An 18,888-nucleotide genomic window follows, 5' to 3' on the forward strand; every position below is an offset into this window, starting at 1 on the left:
CACACGCGCTAACCACTGCGCCGCCGTGCCGCCACAAGCTACCTTTAAACACATATTTTCACATATCATCATCCCCACGGCAAGTGTGTTCCCAATACATACATCTCACCTGCAAAATAGATGATAAATGTCAGTCTCACATGACACAATTTAATTGTTGGTGTAACAGTGTTGAAATTTGATTGTTTTGAGTTTTTTTGAATTCTCACAAAATTTGTGTTTTTGTTGCATTACTGTTAAAATTCTGGTACCGCATTCATTTGTTAAGCCATGGGCGTGTGCGACTGTCTTTTTCGTTTGGCACTTTTTGGGCTCCTGCGCTTGACGTACCTTCAGCTCTATCACCTCGTACTGAAGATGTATGCAGTCGTGCACGGACGCCCTGACTTATTTGTATTGTAATTTGAATGCAGGCAATAAACCGAGTGACTGTGAACCCTTGTGTCACGCATGGATGAGGGTCGTTACACTGGCATTCAGATTGATTAAATCAGCAAGTCTCACTAAATCAAGTGAGATCCCGTGAGATTTGGCCCAAGCACCCTTCTCTTACCTGTGAGACTTTGCCATCTACTGGTGATATACTGGTACTTCTTTTACCCTTTCTGCTGTACAAAACTCAATACAATAAAAAAAAAAAAGTCAAATATGGATTAAACAACGAGAATCCCAAAATATAACATTTTAACTAGTCAGCAACCCTTGTTGTTCCACAGACACACTGGAGACCCTTGCGTTAGGATAGTGCATGCTCCAGCCAAGGTGGTCCTTTAATGGCTTAGAATTGAAGGGACGTGTACACAAAAGAAATATACATCGCAAAATAACTTAGATTTTCAGCAATGTATGTATTCCGTTTTCCAGCAGAGACAGTAGTTTCATTTTTTACTTTTCTTTTGGCGGGATTGTTTACACTTCTTTGGCATCTAAAATTTTGAAAAATAGTCATTGTCGATTTAGGTAACTGGGGATTTTCATACCTACCAACACTAGCACTTCATGCATTAGTTTACCGCTTTTCTAACACTAACAATGCTTACCGAACAGTTCAAGTATACAGTTTTTTTTTTCAAATTTAAGGCAACAAAAACAACAAAAATTGACTCGAGACTAGTAGCCTATTTTAGCCTACGACTGCTTTATTCTAAAGACTAAGTCTCTGTGCGTGAATAAACCGCTCCAAAAATCACATTGGATTTCCTTTTTTGGTAATCATTTTCCACTTCCGGTTTTAAACAAGCACATTTAAAAAAAATATCTTTTAATATCCTGGAGATGGATTTGGTTTCACACGTAAAAAGAAAGTGCACAATAACATCTTACGCTTTTAAATGTCAAAAGGTCTGCACGTATGGACTTTGTGGATTTGTAAATTTGAGTCCAGTAGGATGTAATTGTAGCAAGTCTTGACTCCAATAACGTTGGCATTTTTTAATACAATAATGAGTGCACGCAAATGTATTGTTTAAAGCATTTTTATTGGTTTAACTGAGTTTACGGAGTCCATATTATATGGATCCCGATGCCAATTCGATTGGACCTTATTCAGCCGACTCATTTCCCTGGAAAAAAAACATACAAGAAGAAAATCAGTGTACCATGAATGCTGTACAATCTGTGCCTAAGGGAAAGAAACAATCGATATTAGACCTTTCCAGCATCACGACTCTTGGCTCTCAGCTTGTTGACCTGAGTCTCAGCGATGTCTGCACGCTCCTGAGCTTCTTCCAGCTCATGCTGGACCTTTCTGAGCCTAGACATGTGAGTGTTAGCCTGCTCCTCCTGGAAAATTATATTAAAGCTATTTTAGTTCTTTCTATGTATGGAGTATTTATTACAATCTTTGTAGTTGTCATACAGCTTCCTCAGCTTGTCTCTTGTAAGCCTTGACTTTCAGCTGCAGTTTATCCACAAGATCCTGAAGCCTGGTCCCATTCTTCTTATCCTCCTCAGTCTGTATAGGTGAGTGAAAGCGATCAATTCACTCTGCTCATCCAAAAAAGGTTGCTAGAAAGGTGCTGAAATTAAACAAACCTGGTATGTCAGCTCCTTCACTTTCCTCTCATATTTGCGGACACCTTTGATGGCATCAGCTCCACGCCTCTGCTCGGATTCAATTTCAGTTTCGAGCTCACGGACCTTTTAAAATAGACACAAATGGCATTCTTGAACTGTAGGAGAAATATAAAGATAATTTTTTTCCTCTTTTCTTTCTTTTTCTCATAGACCAACAAATGGTGCAATGTTCTACTTACTAAGGTACACCTGGGAAGCGATCATGTTTTTTTTGCCTGCTATATATCACAAGCTTGGGGCTTATTCATAAACTTTTTCAGTCATTCACATCTGAAATGATTAGCCAGTTGTTCTAGATTACGGGGCCTGACATCTGGATGTTGGCCTTTTTTTCAGTTGTTTCACTTATGGTCGACATAAAAGTGTAAATGTGTGAGTGAGGAAATGAATATGGCATCCTATCTTAATCTCTTAATGAGTGTCCAAAATCGTGCTACATAAATTTAATGCATTTTTATGATTATGATTTTGGTGGGCTTTATCAATATACATGACTAAATGCTAAAATGCTTGTGCTATTCTTCCAGGTGTATGGTCAGTCCACAGGCATTTTGTACCCTCGACTCGAGTTTCTGGAGCTGCTTCTTGCCACCCTTCATAGCAAGGTTCTCAGCCTCATCAAGGCGGTGTTGAAGGTCTTTCACAGTGACTTCCAGGTTCTTCTTCATCCTCTCCAGGTGAGCACTTGTGTCCTGTTCCTTCTTCAGTTCCTCAGCCATCATAGCTGCCTGGAGTGATTAGATGTGGTATCAGATATTCGCAACCTTTTTTTGACTCAAAGTTTCTTTTGAGTCACTTTGTCACACTTACATCAGTGATGGCCTTTTTGGCTTTCTCTTCTGCATTTCTGGATTCCTGAACGGCATCATCCACTTCACTTTGGATTTGGACTAGGTCAGACTCAAGCTTCTTTTTGGTGTTAAGCAGACTGGTGTTCTGAATGTTGAGAGAAAGTTATTTTTTCACTTATGGATGTGTGAAATAATTGAAAAAGCATTGGATGAAAGCGATAAAAGCAGTCATATTGATGTTTGCAGTATCACATCAACTCATGAAAATCAAACCTGAGAGTGAAGTAGTCCGACACGCTCACTAGCATCAACCAGCTCCTGCTCAGCCACTTTGCGTCCTCTTTCCGTCTGTTCCAGAGCAGCTCTCAGCTCTTCGATTTCAGCAAGCATGAGGCCATTTCTGCGCTCCACCATCGCAACCTGCTCCTTCATGTCTTCTTGTCCTCTGACAGCATCATCAAGGTGTAGTTGGGCGTCCTGGCCGGTATATCAATTCAAGTCAATTATTTTCATGTAAATTTTTTTTTTTTTTTTTATTAAACATTAAATAGTCATCAGAATCTCTGTTTCAAGGATGAGACACACACCTTTAGTTGTCCCTGGACATTTCTCAGTTGTTTTTGGGCTTCAACAGCCTGTCTGTTGGCATGGCTGAGCTGAATCTCCATCTCGTTCAGGTCGCCCTCCATCTTCTTCTTGACTCTCAGGGCATCATTCCTGCTCCTGACCTCAGCATCAAGAGTGCTCTGCATGGAGTCAATCACCCTCTGACTGTTCCTCTTGATTTGCTCCATCTCCTCGTCCTTCTCAGCAAGCTTCCTGTCAACCTCACCTTTGATCTGGTTGAGCTCGAGCTGGACACGGAGAATCTTGGACTCTTCGTGCTCCAACGTACCCTGTGTGAAATAAAGACTACTTAAAAAACGTTTTCTTCTTCAACCTTGTCACAGTGAATCAGGATGGTATTATTTAATACTACTATGATGAAATACCTCTGCCTCCTCCAGAGCCGTCTGAATCTCAGCCTTTTCACTTTCTACCACCTTCTTAGCTTTCTCCAGCTCATGGATGCTTTTTCCAGTTTCCCCTATTTGTTCTGTGAGATCCGAAATCTCCTCTACAGGAGAAAAAGAACAAAAACATTTGAAAAAAAAAATCGTTTTGATCATTTGCCCAACAATATCCTAAATCTACTCACGTTGCAGGTTCTTGTTTTCCCTCTTCATGGTCTCCAGCTGATCAAGAGCCTCCTCATATGAGTTCTTCATCTTAAAAAGTTCAGTGCTGAGAGAACGGGCTTCCTTTTGGGATCCTTCCAGCTCGGCCTGGCCCTCCTCATATTTCTGCTTCCATTCTGCCAAGACCTGAAAATAAAAAGACACGTTAGAAATTGACTGATAGGTAATTGATAATGGTCTTAGGAAATAAATACCTAGGATTTGGATTTTTTTTTTTATTATGCAGGCCATTGCTTTAGAATGCTGTGTCTCACAGAAAATATTTACTGTAATTAAATTGCACATGTACCTTGTCAAAGTTCCTCTGTTTCTTGTCAAGGTTGGCAGCAAGAGCATTAGCTCGCTCCACGTCAATCATGAGGTCTTCTACCTCTCCCTGGAGCCTCTGCTTGGTCTTCTCCAAAGAGGCACACTTGGAGTTCACAGCTTCAATAGACTCTTCAGCTTCCTGGAGGCGCTGGGCAAGTTTTTTTCTGTAATGCACGATGAATATTTTGTTGTCTTTTATGACTATGCAGTAAATTACCTACTTGAGGAAAAATTGTTGCTTCTGATTAACTTACTTGGCCTCCTCAAGCTCCTCTGTACGCTGGATGGCGTCAGTCTCATATTTTGATCTCCATTGTGCCACCTCTGAGTTGGCCTTGGACATTCCTCGCTGCAGCTCAGCTTTAGCCTCTTGCTCCTCCTCGAATTGCTCTCTGAGCAGATCACAGTCATGACGGGCAGACTGAACAGCATGGGCCAGAGCATTCTTGGCCTATAAATGAATATCAAGAAGGATAAGACAAGGAAGATGTATTGTACTGTATTGACTGTATTTTAGTGTGGGAAGAATAGAACGAAAGTACCAATACCTTCACTTCTTCCTCAATGTGCCTTTTCAGCTCTTCAATCTGTTGAGTGTACGCCTGCTTGCCCCTGGTCAACTGGGAAATAAGGGCTTCCTTTTCCTCAAGCTGCCGAGCAAATTCACCTAAGAATTGTTGTCAAAGATTTCACAAAATGGCTTTTTATATTATTGACAAACGATATGCAAAAAAAAATGTAAACAAACAAAGAATAGAAACAAATATATAAAATATGAATATATTTTAAAATAATAGCTTTTGATATCAGTGAATGGGCATAAATACTTCTTTATGATGGATCAATACTAAGCTGGTTTAAAAATATGTGGCTGCGTGTGAGCTCCACTCATTTGATTGTAGTATACAAAAAACCATTGCAAAATCTTAAAAAAGTTAAGATGACATTTTTTAAACTGGTTTTGCTGCAAACACATTATGTGCTAAACAACTGTAAATGTAAAATATCTGTGATTAACTTACCATTTTCTGTTTGCAGCCTTGCCTTCTGTGCACTCAAGTCATTTAACTGTCGAACATTCTCATCATTTTTGGACTTAATTTCGCTTAGCTGGTCTTCAAGAGTTCTGCACATTTTCTCCAAATTGCCCTGCAAGCATCACTTCAGTTGAAGTTATGTAAGGGAGTTGTTGTTATTGTCGTTTTTTATGTGATCTAACATTTTTTTTTAAATCTGTTGGTAATTATCTCAATTGGACGTTTAATTGAGTTTTCTCAGACACTAAAACATACCTTGGCTTTTGCAACAGCCTCCATGTTACTGGAAAGGTCATCAATCTCCATCTTGTACTCGCTCTTCTCCTTCTCCAGCTTCTGCTTGACACGCTGGAGGTTGTCGATCTGCTCGCCTAACTCAGCAACGCTGTCGGCCTGCTTTTTGCGAAGAGCGGCGGCCGTAGCCTCATGCTGCAGGGTGGACTCTTCAAGATCACGACGCAGCTTCTGGAATTCGGCCTCGCGCTTCTTGTTCATTTCGATCTGGGCAGCTGTGGCTCCACCAGCTTCCTCCAGCCTCTCACTGATCTCCTCTAATTCCCTTGAAAGGTCTGCTCTCTGCTTCTCCACCTTGGCCCGGGCTGCCCTCTCAGCCTCAATCTCCTCTTCCAGCTCTTCAATACGAGCCTAGGTTGGACGATGGTATTTACAAGTGTTTTATGATGGAAAATATGATAGCCTGTTAAGATGTATCAGTTTACCTGAAGTTCCTTGATCTTCTTCTGGAGCTGAGCACCAAGAGACTGTTCATCCTCAATCTTGCTCAGCAGTTGGCTGGTCTCAAAGTCTTTCCTTTGGGTGAAAAGGAAAATTAGGGACTGTTTTTAGTCTTATATGCATTAGGCTAAATTTACACCACATAGAAAAATACGTGTTGTATATTTTGTTACTTTTTTATTTTTTCCTCCGATTGTTGTTTATCATTCTCCAGATCCATTATTGATTCCTGGGCCAGTTTCAGATCTCCCTCAAGCTTTCTTTTGGCTCTCTCAAGGTCCATGCGCAGCTTTTTCTCTTGCTCCAAAGAGCCCTCAAGCTGTTGTTACATGTCAATTTTTTTATCAATGGGAGTAAGTCATAGTGTTTAAACAACTTAACTGTCAACATAGACTAAACGTCATTCAGTCAATTCGAAGGAAATTATGTTGAAGCAACAATGCTCTCACATCATCCACTTGCTGTTCCAGCTTTGTTTTGGCCTTGGTCAGAGTGTTGACTTTGTCTTCCTCTGCCTGAAGATCGTCCAGTGTTTGCTGGTGAGCCTCTTGGAGGGCTTTCTTCTCCTTGGTTAACTTGGCAATGGACTCATCTTGAGACGCCATTTCCTCTGTAAGGTTTTTCACCTAAAACAATATGCTTGATTTAATGCCTCTTTTTACATGTATTTCCCCCTGTGATACTTGTAAAATACAGCAAGAATAAAAATAAAGATTACCTTGTTTTCAGTGGCATGTTTCTCTTTTTCTACTTTAGCCAAAGTGAGTTCCAAGTCATCAATGTCCTTTTTTAGCTCAGAACATTCGTCCTCCAGCTTCCTTTTCTTTGCTGTCAGCTCTGCGTTAATTTCTTCTTCATCTTCAAGCCTCTCAGTCGTCTCTTTGAGTTTAGCCTCAAGCTGGATCTTGCTCTTGATCAGGCCCTCACACCTTTCCTCAGCATCAGTGAGGTTCTCACTTTCCTGTTGTCAAAAAATAGTACTGTTTTTCTGGTCAAGACAGTGTTATTTAGGAGCTGGTGATTCAACAGATGTCACTTACAGCTGCCACTTGTAGTTGCAAGTCATTTTTCTCCTGTAACAGGGAAACCATTTTCTCTTCAAGCTCTTTTTTTTTAGCCAGAGCAGTTGCCAGGTCCGCTTGCATTTTGCCATAATTCTCCTTCATCTGCTGCAGCTCCTTTTCGGTCTCAGCACTCTTGAGAAGAGGTTTGATTTTGAAGTATAGATGCATCCATGGCCAGTTCTTTACGTTCATGAATGACCGGATGTTGTACTGGACAGTGAAGATTGCATCTCTATAAATCACAGCAGGGTATAATTGCATTTAGTCTGTGATGGTGTTATTTCTTTGATAACGCATATATCTTAATGTTCAATATATGTATGACATTTATACCTCCTCTCCATCATCTTTACAAACTCCTTTCTCATGAGGAATCCTCTGCAGAGAGCCTGAGTCATGGTCACCAATGCTGCCAGTTTCTCATCTCTCATCTCCTCCAGGGTACCAAGTAGACCAGCTTTAAAGAACACCTGCATAGTCAAAGAAATGTAATCTCTGTGCTCAAGAAAACATAAACACATTTTGTTATTAAAATCACACCTTGGTGTGGCCAAATTTGTATTGAGTGTGATCCACATCAATGGAGCCAAGCAATTTCTCAGCAGCTTTTTTGTTGTCGATGAACTGACCCTCAGGAATGACACTAGCATTCAATACTTTGTATCTATGTGAGAATAAGAAGCATTTCAGTAATCTAATTGAAAGTTGGGTTAAAACAACTTATGTTGCTTTTGGACGGCACCTCTGCTTAAAATCACCATAGAGGATTCTGCTAGGGAAGCCCTTCCTGCAGATTCTGATGCCTTCAAGCACACCATTGCACCTCAGCTGATGGATGACCAAGAAGTTTTCCATAAGACCTAAACATTGTTCAAAATATCTTAATGTAGTCTCAAACATGATTTTGAAGTAAAATAATTTAACAGAAGAAGATTCAACCTGGGGTCTTGGTTTCATTAGGGATCAGGCAACGCACAAAATGTGGATGAGTGCTTCTCAAGTTAGTCATAAGCTTGCCCAAGTTCTCCTATGAGATGATATTTGATGTATTAATTTCAACATAAAATTATGATCACACAAAAAAATGATTTGCATATTTTTTGAAGGGCATTACCCTGAATAAAGCTGACACAGTCTGGAAGGAGCCACCCTTCTTTTTTCCTCCACCCTTCTTGCCACCACCACCACCAGCGGCATCTGTTATACAAATAATGATCATTATAAGCACACTAAAACAATTTTCAGTAATGGGATATTCGTACCATCAGCTGAGGCATGGGTAGCATACAACATGCATAGCAATTTGTTTGAAGACTTCTGGTACAGTTGGACAACGGAGTCATTCAGAGGATCCTTGTTCTTGTCCAACCAGCCAGAAATATTGTAGTCCACAGTACCAGCATAGTGGACCAATGAGAAGTGGGCCTCGGCTTTGCCCTTTGCAGGCTTTGGCTTCTCAAAAGCCTTGGTCTTGCCCAGATGCTGATCATAGAGCTTGTTTTTGAAGGAGGAGTCTGTAGCCTTGGGGAACATGCACTCCTCTTCAAGGATGGAGAAGATGCCCATTGGCTATTGGAGAACAATTTTTTAATAAGACTTCATAGATTCATCATTATTTTCTCAGATACCCGCATGCACTTTTGTCTCACCTTCTCAATAAGCTCAATGCAAGCAGCCAAGTCCATACCAAAGTCAATGAAGTCCCAGTCAATGCCTTCTTTCTTGTATTCCTCTTGTTCCAAGACGAACATGTGATGGTTGAAGAACTGCTGCAGTTTCTCATTGGTGAAGTTGATGCACAGTTGCTCCAAGCTGTTGTACTAAATCATATGTACAAGTATAAGTCAAAACGAATACACAATATTTGTATTATTTGAATATTCTATAAGTATGACTAACATCAAAGATCTCAAATCCAGCGATATCCAACACCCCAATGAAGAACTGTCTGGGTTGCTTTGTGTCCAACATCTCATTGATGCGAATGACCATCCATAAGAACATTTTTTCATAGACGGACTTACACAATGCTGAGACAGAATTGTTGACCTACAAAAAAAAGTGTAATAATGTGCATAGTTGATCCTTATTGAATACATTTAAAGGGGGAGGGGAAAGGGGAGTTGTTTACCTGTGGGACAGTCTGACCCTTGGTCACAAATTCATTCCCTACTTTGACCCGAGGGTAGCACAGAGCTTTCAACATATCAGCTGAGTTTAGACCCATGAGGTAAGCGATTTTATCAGCCTCTGAAGAAGGAAAATAAGTTCCACCGTATTCACTTTTTTTTTTAATTGTGTGTGTCGACATTAAATCTTTGGACATTTACCCTCGGTGCCATCAGGTTCAGCCTGCTCCTCACGCTGCTTTTGCTTGAACTTCATGTTGCCATGATGCATCACAGCACCAGTCAGCTTGAAGATGCTAACTTTCTCCTCACCAGTGAAGCCCAAGATGTCGATAGCAGTCTACGTGTAATAGAAAAGAAATTATGTGCTGTTCAGTGGTCACATTTATGTGATCCGAACTTATTGTTTGAAGTGTTATGGACTCACATCTGTTGCAATAAACTCCTCAACATCATTGATGCTTTTTACTGTGATTTCACCCTGGCTGATCATATGGTAGTCATATGGGTTAGTGGTAATCAGAAGAGCCTCTGAAATAAAGGATTGGCAAGACATATATCAATTAGTAGGTTGTGCTTGAGTTAAGTTTGTTTTTGGAATGCTTTTTTTGTCGTTACCTAGCAATTCTGGCTTGTGTCCAGTCATCAGTTGATAGAAGATATGATAGCTCCTCTCAGCAGACAACTGGAATGTGACACGGGACTTTTCTAGCAGATCTGATAATTTGTTAAACATGTTAGAACTGTTATTGGGATGCAGGAAAAAAGCATAAAAAGCCAACCATTTGCATAATTTTTAAAATCTCACAAGTTTCGATATCAGCTGAAGCAAGCTTGCCAGTAGAGCCAAAGTGGATTCTAATGAATTTACCCTAAAAATATGACCAGTAATATTCAAGTTTGTGATTGCTACATCCATACATGAGATTTAAAGAGCAGTGTTGTGACTTACAAAACGAGAAGAGTTGTCATTCCTCACTGTCTTGGCATTGCCATAGGCCTCCAGGAGAGGGTTGGCTGCAATGATTTGATCTTCCAAGGAACCCTATGAGAGCATAATAATAATAATAATAATAATAATTTGCGGTTAGCAAAGATCGTTTTTGGTTGACTCTAACTAATTTGGCCTAACCAACACAGGAATGTGTGTTCTTTGGTATGGTAGCTTTTTTTAGCAATTATTTCTGTATTCATTTTGCTAATATTGAAACTTAGAAGTATGAACAACAGGGAGGTTCCAGTGTTCCTCCTTGCTGCCTTCTCTCTTAGTTATGGGGACAAAATTGGAAAAAAAAGGATTGTGTAAACTCCCGAGACAACATTGAAAAGTTGATATTTTGTAACCTAATAGTCCCCTGGATCCTGTTCTCTCCAAGATATGTATCAGTCTGGTTTTGAAATTCCAAATTTCAAAAGGTTAAAGGAAGTGTGTATTTGCAAAGCACAATTTGGGATGTTTTGATTCTGTAAATTCTGTACAAGTCTTGCTTTACCTGCATTTTCCCTGCCTCAACCTTCTTGGATCCAGCAACTGCAATTGTTGCAAAGTACTGGATGACACGCTTGGTGTTGACAGTCTTACCAGCACCAGATTCTCCACTTGAGGAAAGCAAAAGTGTATTGATTTTTGATGTGTCCCTACTACTCAATCAAAATGTTCATCTTATTAAAAAATGAGTTGAACTCACGTGATGAGGACAGACTGGTTCTCACGATCTATGAGTGAAAGAAATATACATTTTATGGAAGTCAGTTGACGGACGTGCTTTTAAACAAGTTAAATGTGATCTTACCAGTCAGCATGAATTGATAAGCATTGTCTGAGATGGAGAAGATATGGGGTGGAGCCTCAATCCTTTTTTTGCCCCTGTAGGCCCCAACAACTTGACTGTCGTACACAGGGAGCCACTTGTATGGGTTTACTACTACGCAGAACAGGCCGGAGTAGGTCTGGAGAGGGATTACATTGCTCTCATAACACTCGATACACTGTGACAATTTGACAAAGCCATGAATATGGTTCAAACTCTTACGTAGATCATCCATGATGCAAAACGCTCTTTTAAGTTATACAACACAGCAGGTTCGTTGAGGTGGGTCATCATGGCCATGTCCTCAATTTTGTCGAACTTAGGAGGGTTCATTGGATGGATGTCATCTTCCTTCACTGTGACTGTCTGAAAGCCATTTATGAATTAATCTTAATATTTGTTCAGCCATTACTGCTAAAAAAAAGGTAGGTCTATTAATACTATTGCTCACAATAAATCATTTACCTATATGTCTGAGCTATTTTGTTTTGTTGGTAAAGAAAATTATGGTAGGTTTAAGTTCCACTTTTATACGCTTACCTTCTTTGAATCAAGGGTCTCAACAGTGGCTTTCCCCCCCTCTCTTTTGATGAGTTTAGCCTTCAGGTACATCTCATCAGCATCAACAACGAAGAAAGCTGATTTGGCATCAAACGGTGTATTTTGAGCCTCGATCCTCTCCTTTTCTGGCTTTCGCAGGTAAATGGCTGCGCCGCCATACTGTTCCATCTCTGCATCAGTGCTCATGGTGGCACTTTATTGGAGACTGCAAAAGCCAAATTTCAAACAACTAAGTACATTCCTGTTTATACTTAGAGTGAGTGTTACATTCACATAGTGTGATTGTCACCTGTATGAATCAATTATCAAAAATTTGAAATGACATGAATTTGTACTGTACCTCCTACAGTCCACACAAATGATGAAAAGCAAATATGTTCCAATAATCCTATAAAAAATAATTTATATGCAAGTGAGTCAAGTTGTTTGTATGTCGGTTAAAATCTGACCATGACCAATGCATTTTATTCACTAACCTGTACTGGAAGCCGACAGGGTATTGTTCGAGACCTGAGCACTGGCTTTTATAGACCGTCTTCGTGGTAGGTGTGTCCGGCTCTGTTTGGGCATGTATTCTTGTCATGAGGTTGCTAATTCTGTGACAGTGACATTTAGCTTGATTGTGTTGCCTTGTGTCAAGTTTTACGGCTGCCCTGTAAATGTTCTTTCACCTTGTCCTAATAAAATAATAGAAAAAAAAGCTCATATAATAAAACCGATAACAAATGGCCCTACAGTTTTGACGAATGATGAGCTGAGAATCCTGATGTTACGATAAAACTGTAACATGACTTTAGCTATAATAATGCTGCATATTTATAAAATAAACTGGAATCCCAATTGTCCTTCATACAGACAAATTATCAGAGCAATAAAAATAAACCTAAAAATATATCCACAATGTCCAATTGTCGTATTCATAGGAATTATTCCTGACATTTGATCATCTTGACATGGTTCACCATATCGACATGATCAAACGTTTGGCTGTGGTTTGGAAACTCACACAAATGTCATTCGTATACAGTTGCAAGACGCACACATGTCACATGTCTCAAACAAGAGTTAGACCAAGCGTCGTTCTAAAAAGCAAGAGGGGTGGGAGGATTATATATGCTCTTGGAATGTGGTGGATGTACAGTTGTCATTGAGACTCAGATACGATCCTAAATTAGTCCCTTTCCAATAAACAAGATGTTAGAGGTGCCATGATTAATAAAAAGCAAAGTAAGACCGATGTAACTTTTGAAAAATGTCTCAAAAACGAGCAGCACTGCATTTCTTTCCTAATATGTTTTTAAATCTGGATTTTTGAGTCAAGCTTTGCCACCTTTGAAATTCACCTGACGTCCATCTTTAAAAACAACAACAAAATGACCATGAATCAGAGCTAAGTGTGGACTACAAACAAGGTCAAACATTTCTTCAGAACAGAAGCTTAATTTGAAGTGGAGTCAAAGGTCCTCTGGACCTGTTTAAGGGGTACCTGTCACACTGCTTGTCTTGTAGAGTCTATTTTTGAAAAAGCAAAGGTTTATGAGTGGTGTTGTAAATAGGTGCAAGTTCCCTGCATGGAGATGCATGCATCCAGTTGTTCCACACCTTTCAGCCTGCCGTTCATCTTGAGTAAAGTTATGGGTATGTTAATGTAACACATGCCTACTTCCCGGGTCACCTTGTCTTCGGCGTTACACACGTGGTCCATTGTTAAGAGTGGTGACAAAATGTTGCACTCCAGATCACATTGGCAGCACGGTGACATCACTGTTTCAGTTCAACTCTTTTGATTTGTCAGGTTAAATATAGTGAGTCATGATGGACCTAATATAGAGATTTCCATGCTTGATTTTCGTGTGTGTTAGGTGGGGGGCATCCAGCTTCTTGAACTCAGCCCTCTCAAAGTCTGGCTTTGAAATCATCCCATTTTCTGGTAGCTGATCTTACTCATCTTAATGTTTGATGGAAACTATTTTCCTCCTGAATAAGTATTTGTGTCTGTTATTGTTTCTGTCCTTTTAAGATATTCCCCACCCCTCAACAATCCCCTTGGGTTGCAAAAGAACACCTTCCAAATTGTTTTAAAGGCTTCCAAGAATAAATATGGACACCTTTTCTTACCAGAGCATTATTCAGACGTTCACCTTTACATCAAACTTAGTTGTTTTTTTAAAAGAACAGTCTAGCCAAGTACTGTATTCAGTCCTATTTAGATATGTGTGCTGTCTCGTTTCAATATTTTTTGATAAAAACTAACTCTATTTGTTTTGGTTTGTTAACTGAAAGTGAATGATTCCTGGAACACAGTTTTTTGCTGTTGATATGCGCACTCCTCTCCTCCCTCATCCTATGTCTTGAGGCATTTCATGAGAGGAACGTAGGAACATCATTTTGTTTGCCATGGCTTATGGCTAATGTTCTTTGCATTCAATCAGCCCCTTAAAGTTCAAAATGGCTATTAATTATAGTGTCATGTCATTGACATCAAATCTCATCTCATTATCTCTCATCTCATTCGCTGCACCGCTTATCCTCAGTAGGGTCGCAGGGGTGCTGGAGCCCATCCCAGCTATCTTCGGGCAGTGGGCAGGGGACACCCTGAACTGGTCGCCAGCCAATCACACAAGGACAGACAACTCACTCGCTCATTCACACCTAGGGACAATTTGGACCGGCCAATCCACCTGAAATGCATGTCTTTGGAATGTGGGAGGAAACCGGAGTGCCCGGAGGAACCCACGCAAGCACAGGGAGAACATACAAACTCCGCACAGGAAGTCCGGTAGCTGGATTTGAACCCACATAGGAGGTTCCCAAGACCTTAGAACTGTGCTGCACACGCGCTGACCACTGGGCCGCCGCGCTGCTGACATCAAATCATACCAAAATAAAGATGTATTTGCAGCCTAAGTTCATAAAAGTCGCCCATGTGAATATTCTAAGTAACAAAGGTAAAAGCTTCTTCTACCTGAAAATAAATATGACCTCCGGAAAAAGGGTGTCTTGTGCAGAAAACAGCGATGTTCTTATTTTCAAAGTTGATTACCCACAATATGAGTTATGAAGGTATGTAAAAAAATTGACCGTTACGGTAAAGCAATTTGAATGTTGTCACTTTGGAATTCTTATTTTGGGGGGAAAATACATTTCAAATTATGGCACATAAGGGTCTGCAATGAGGCATTGTTCACAAATAATTTGTTTGAACACACTATCTATCTACCTATCTATCTACCCTGGTTATATCCCTCGAGAGGGGGTGACCGACAGCAAGACCAGCACATGCTAAAACAAAATAAAAAAAGGAAGAAGTAGCAAAAAACACACACAAAATGTTTTGGACCATGGCAAACCCAATTGTCCAAACACCCAAACAACTTAAGGACCTCGGCACCCAAGCCGGTCATGCTTTTGTCCCTCCAGATGAAACGGGACACAAGAAAGCGGTCATGTCACTCGGGTCAGGGTGACACAACACACTCTTCTGTTCAACAGCAGGGCCCGACAGCTTTCACTGGTTTACCCCTGCCGCATCATACAGGGTCCCTGCCCATCCCTTAGAACACATCTAAACATCCCACTGTCCTTTTACAACACCTCTCCACTCATTGAACACACTACTTTAATTTAATATTTGGGCTTCTAAGGAAAAATAGCCTGTCAAGGAATGTAATTTGGAATAAATCGCAAATTTTTCTTTTTTGACTTCACTCTGTATTTTTTTGAAGAACACAGACTGTTACATTTAAACATGGGGATGTTCTTACTGGAGAAGGTAAAAAACTATTTGTTATTTGTGGATCACAAATACTCAAGTTGTCACAATTGTCAATCATTTTTGTCTGTGTGTGCAGCCTATCAATTGAGCTAAATAAAATCATTGTAATTATCTAAATAGTCAAGTAAAGTATCTCCCGTCTCGATTACTGTAATGTACTATTCTCCGGTCTCCCGAAGTCCAGCATCAAAAGCCTGCAGCTGGCACAAAATGCTGTTGTGAGGCTTTTAACTAAGACAAAAAAGTTTGATCACATTACCCCGATTTGGCTTCCTGTCATCTTAAGATGTGTTCCTCTGGGATTTTACAAAATGATGCATCGACTATCTCCCTCATATCTTTCACATCTAATTTCCCCCATGTGTTCCTGTCTGGAGCATTCACAACGAAAATGCTGGTCCACTAGTGATCCCAAGAGAGCTGCAGGTTCGAGAGCGCTCTCCATTCGGGTCCCAGTGCTGTGGAATGCTCTGCCCTCTGAGATTTGATCTGCTACCTGAGTGGAACGGTTTAAATTTAGGTTATAAACATTTTTATTCTATAGCTTATGAATTACCTATATTTAATTTTTTATGTTGATAATGTCTGTGTATTGTTTATTAATGCTACATCCATTGCATATTTGGTCATCCTTTTAAAAAGAAAAAGAAAAAACAGATAAAGTATATATATATATATATATATATATATATATATATATATATATATATATATATATATATATATATATATATATATATATATATATATATATATATATATATATATATATATATATATATATATATATATATATATATATATATAATTATACTTTAATTATCTAATAATTTATTTTATTTTTTATTGTTTGTTAATGCAACATCCATTGCAGCCTTGTTATCCTGGAAGGGGGACTACCTCATGTGCGATCCCTCCTCATGTTGAGGTTTTTGAGTTTTTCCTTGCCCTCATGTAGGTATTAGCAGGGGATGGTGTCATAATAGTCTGTAGTTTGCAATAGTATGTGGTCTGTGCAACCATTTGAGACTCCTTGTGATTAAGGTCTATACAAATAAACATATAATTGGCACTAAATATGATCACACTCGAAAGAAAGTGTTCCTTGAACATGTACTTTCACCTTACATACATTCTGAATGAAGCTACAAAAAAGTTTTATATTTTATATAAAATACATTTTATTTTGTGTTTGTTAAGGAAGGCAAGCACTTTAGCTGGGGCAGGTGATCATCCAGGCTTGAACATGTGTTTTCACCATTATTTAATCACACCAGAGCAGAGCTTTTGAGTTTAAAATATGAGCTGACTGAGAATGTTTGGCTTGTTAATGTTTATCCCTGTTGACTGGTAAAGGGATTGTTATTTATACACGTTGTCATCGCTTGGTTAGTTACGGCTTAAAAGTTCTGAATGTGCAACCAGAGAAGGAGCGTACTTAAAATTTCTGCAATGTTTCTGAGCTTAGATGGGACATTTTGTCATTCCACAAGTGACATTTACACACCAGTCTTAAAAAGATGTTCTGTGATACAGCGATATTTCTTCTTTGACTGTAATGTTGAATAGCAAGCATCTGCAATGAATAGCTTTGAGGTGTTGCCACTGTGATTGGAAATTAGCGGGTGTTTAGGGAACATATTCATGCTTCAAAGGGTCAGGTGACAGAACATCCATGCTGTATCTTTAATAGATTTTTTTATACATGGGTTAGCATTTAGGGATTAGGCATCACATGACAAGCTACTATGTTATTGTAGCTTGTTTCATTTATCAATTTATTTTTTTCAAATAATATGTACTGTAGGGGGTACATTGCTACCTCAGTATACAGCAAAAACGCACTATAATACATGAATTTAGCAAGATGATCTTCAAGTGGAGCATACAATTTACCTTCCTACCTATTTACCTACAAACCTATATAAATGTGTAGTTTTGTATTCATTAACATTTATTTACTTATATGTGTGTTTAGTTTCTTTTTATTTTCTTATGTGTGTATTTATTTTTTATTTATTTACTCATGTGTGTGTGTTTGGTTTTGAATTCAGTTACTCATGTGTGAGCTGTTTTTGAATGTATTTATTTGTGTATGTGTTTATCTTGTATTTATTTATTCACGTGTGTGCCTTTTTTCCTTTCTTTTTTTTAATTCCAAATGTTGTTCAGCTCTTTTACCTTTGCTGTGCATTCAATGTATTGAATTGCACCCGGTCAAATCAATAAACCATCTCTAGTTTTCCTTGAAAATACATGTTCAATTGGCCGAAAGCTGTCATCAGTCTGTGTAGGGGTTGCTCATTATAAATCGTTTTAAATATTGCAAATCACCCTTGGACCATACGGTTGAAACAACTGACATAATTTGTAGAGAGAGCTGTAGAGATCTGCTGCATTTTATTTTTTGCCTCTTCTAAATAGAAATGCATTTCAAAAAGTCTGGCTTGGTGACTTAAAATGTCATCTGAACAGAGATTACATTTAAAGAAATTTAGGGGTTTATGTGTCGTTGAAGTATCCATTTCTATCAGCATCTCTTGTTTAGTCGTGCGGGAGACACAAATATGTCATGAATTTAGCCTCTGCTGATAGTGGCCATTAGGTTTCGTGTCTGTTTGCATAAAGGGGTGAAAGTTGATCCTAACAAGATGAAAAATGGTGTGTTCAGTTTTCTATTTCGTGTCAAGTTTCCCGGGTTAACGCTTGCAGCTGAATTGCGCGACATTTATTTTTTATTTTTTTATAACTTATTACTTGGACAGCCCTTTATTGATAGTTGGATGTACTTTCAGGGCTATTGGTGATGATAGTCCTACACTTAATCTGTTATTATTTTTATTTTGTTTTGTTTTTAGGTTCTCTCTCTTTGGCTACCCTATCAACATTAAATAAATACATTGCATTGGTTTCCTGTTGGTTGCCTTGTATTGCAATTCATATTGGAAAGACTAATTTCAGTATGTTTCTGATTGCATTTAAAAAAAAATAATTATCTTGCGATTTTCTATGTTTTACATTGAAAATTTAAATTAAATGATTGAGCTCTATAGTCCATGGTGATTTATTTTCTGCTACCTTATTTGTATTATTTGATCCTACACCAAAGTATTTGCTTGCACTAATTAATACCCCACATGCCTTGGAGAGGGATGGGCGCCACCAGGCTGTACTTGCCTAAGACACACCACAAGAAATGGTGACCCTACAACCCTAGTTGTTAAGGGTTACACCCACACCTACATCCCACACGTATGTAATAAAAAAATTAACAAATATTGCTTCACACCATCTATTTAAAAAGCAAAATGGAGAAAGAAAAACAGTGAGTATAGTTGAATCCAATAGATTTTATTGAGCAG

General features: G+C 39.0%; 1 protein-coding gene across 1 annotated transcript; it reads right to left on the bottom strand.

Moving 5' to 3' along the window:
• Window positions 1–1,644: 1,644 nt before the first annotated feature.
• LOC148373726 (myosin heavy chain, fast skeletal muscle) lies at window positions 1,645–11,937 on the bottom strand. Its single transcript, XM_088328799.1, has 38 exons — window positions 11,731–11,937; window positions 11,413–11,556; window positions 11,173–11,329; window positions 11,068–11,095; window positions 10,873–10,978; window positions 10,332–10,424; window positions 10,188–10,251; window positions 9,998–10,096; window positions 9,807–9,910; window positions 9,581–9,719; window positions 9,382–9,500; window positions 9,150–9,299; window positions 8,900–9,070; window positions 8,513–8,819; window positions 8,365–8,447; window positions 8,190–8,277; window positions 7,993–8,110; window positions 7,791–7,914; window positions 7,584–7,720; window positions 7,227–7,482; window positions 6,905–7,147; window positions 6,636–6,812; window positions 6,360–6,505; window positions 6,171–6,261; window positions 5,707–6,096; window positions 5,437–5,563; window positions 4,963–5,081; window positions 4,669–4,865; window positions 4,395–4,578; window positions 4,066–4,231; window positions 3,860–3,984; window positions 3,455–3,763; window positions 3,141–3,344; window positions 2,887–3,012; window positions 2,634–2,804; window positions 2,035–2,139; window positions 1,859–1,954; window positions 1,645–1,782 (listed from the first exon to the last, which is right to left on the bottom strand). Exons 1-38 carry the CDS (start codon window positions 11,935–11,937, stop codon window positions 1,645–1,647), a joined length of 5,808 nt encoding a protein of 1,935 aa, XP_088184925.1.
• Window positions 11,938–18,888: the final 6,951 nt, after the last annotated feature.

The sequence above is a fragment of the Urocampus carinirostris genome, chromosome 1, assembly GCF_059441175.1.
Source record: "Urocampus carinirostris isolate Australia breed hairy pipefish chromosome 1, RoL_Ucar_1.0, whole genome shotgun sequence".
NCBI classification, from domain to species: Eukaryota; Metazoa; Chordata; class Actinopteri; order Syngnathiformes; family Syngnathidae; genus Urocampus; species Urocampus carinirostris.

Bases quoted from the DNA above. Each gene is read 5' to 3' on its own strand.
- LOC148373726 (XM_088328799.1), bottom strand. From the start codon at position 11,937: ATGAGCACTGATGCAGAGATGGAACAGTATGGCGGCGCAGCCATTTAC. The intron at 11,557-11,730 runs GTAAGCGTATAA...AATGGCTTTCAG, and splicing joins AGACCCTTGATTCAAAGAAG to ACAGTCACAGTGAAGGAAGA. The intron at 7,721-7,790 runs GTGTGATTTTAA...TTGACTATGCAG, and splicing joins ACAAATTTGGCCACACCAAG to GTGTTCTTTAAAGCTGGTCT.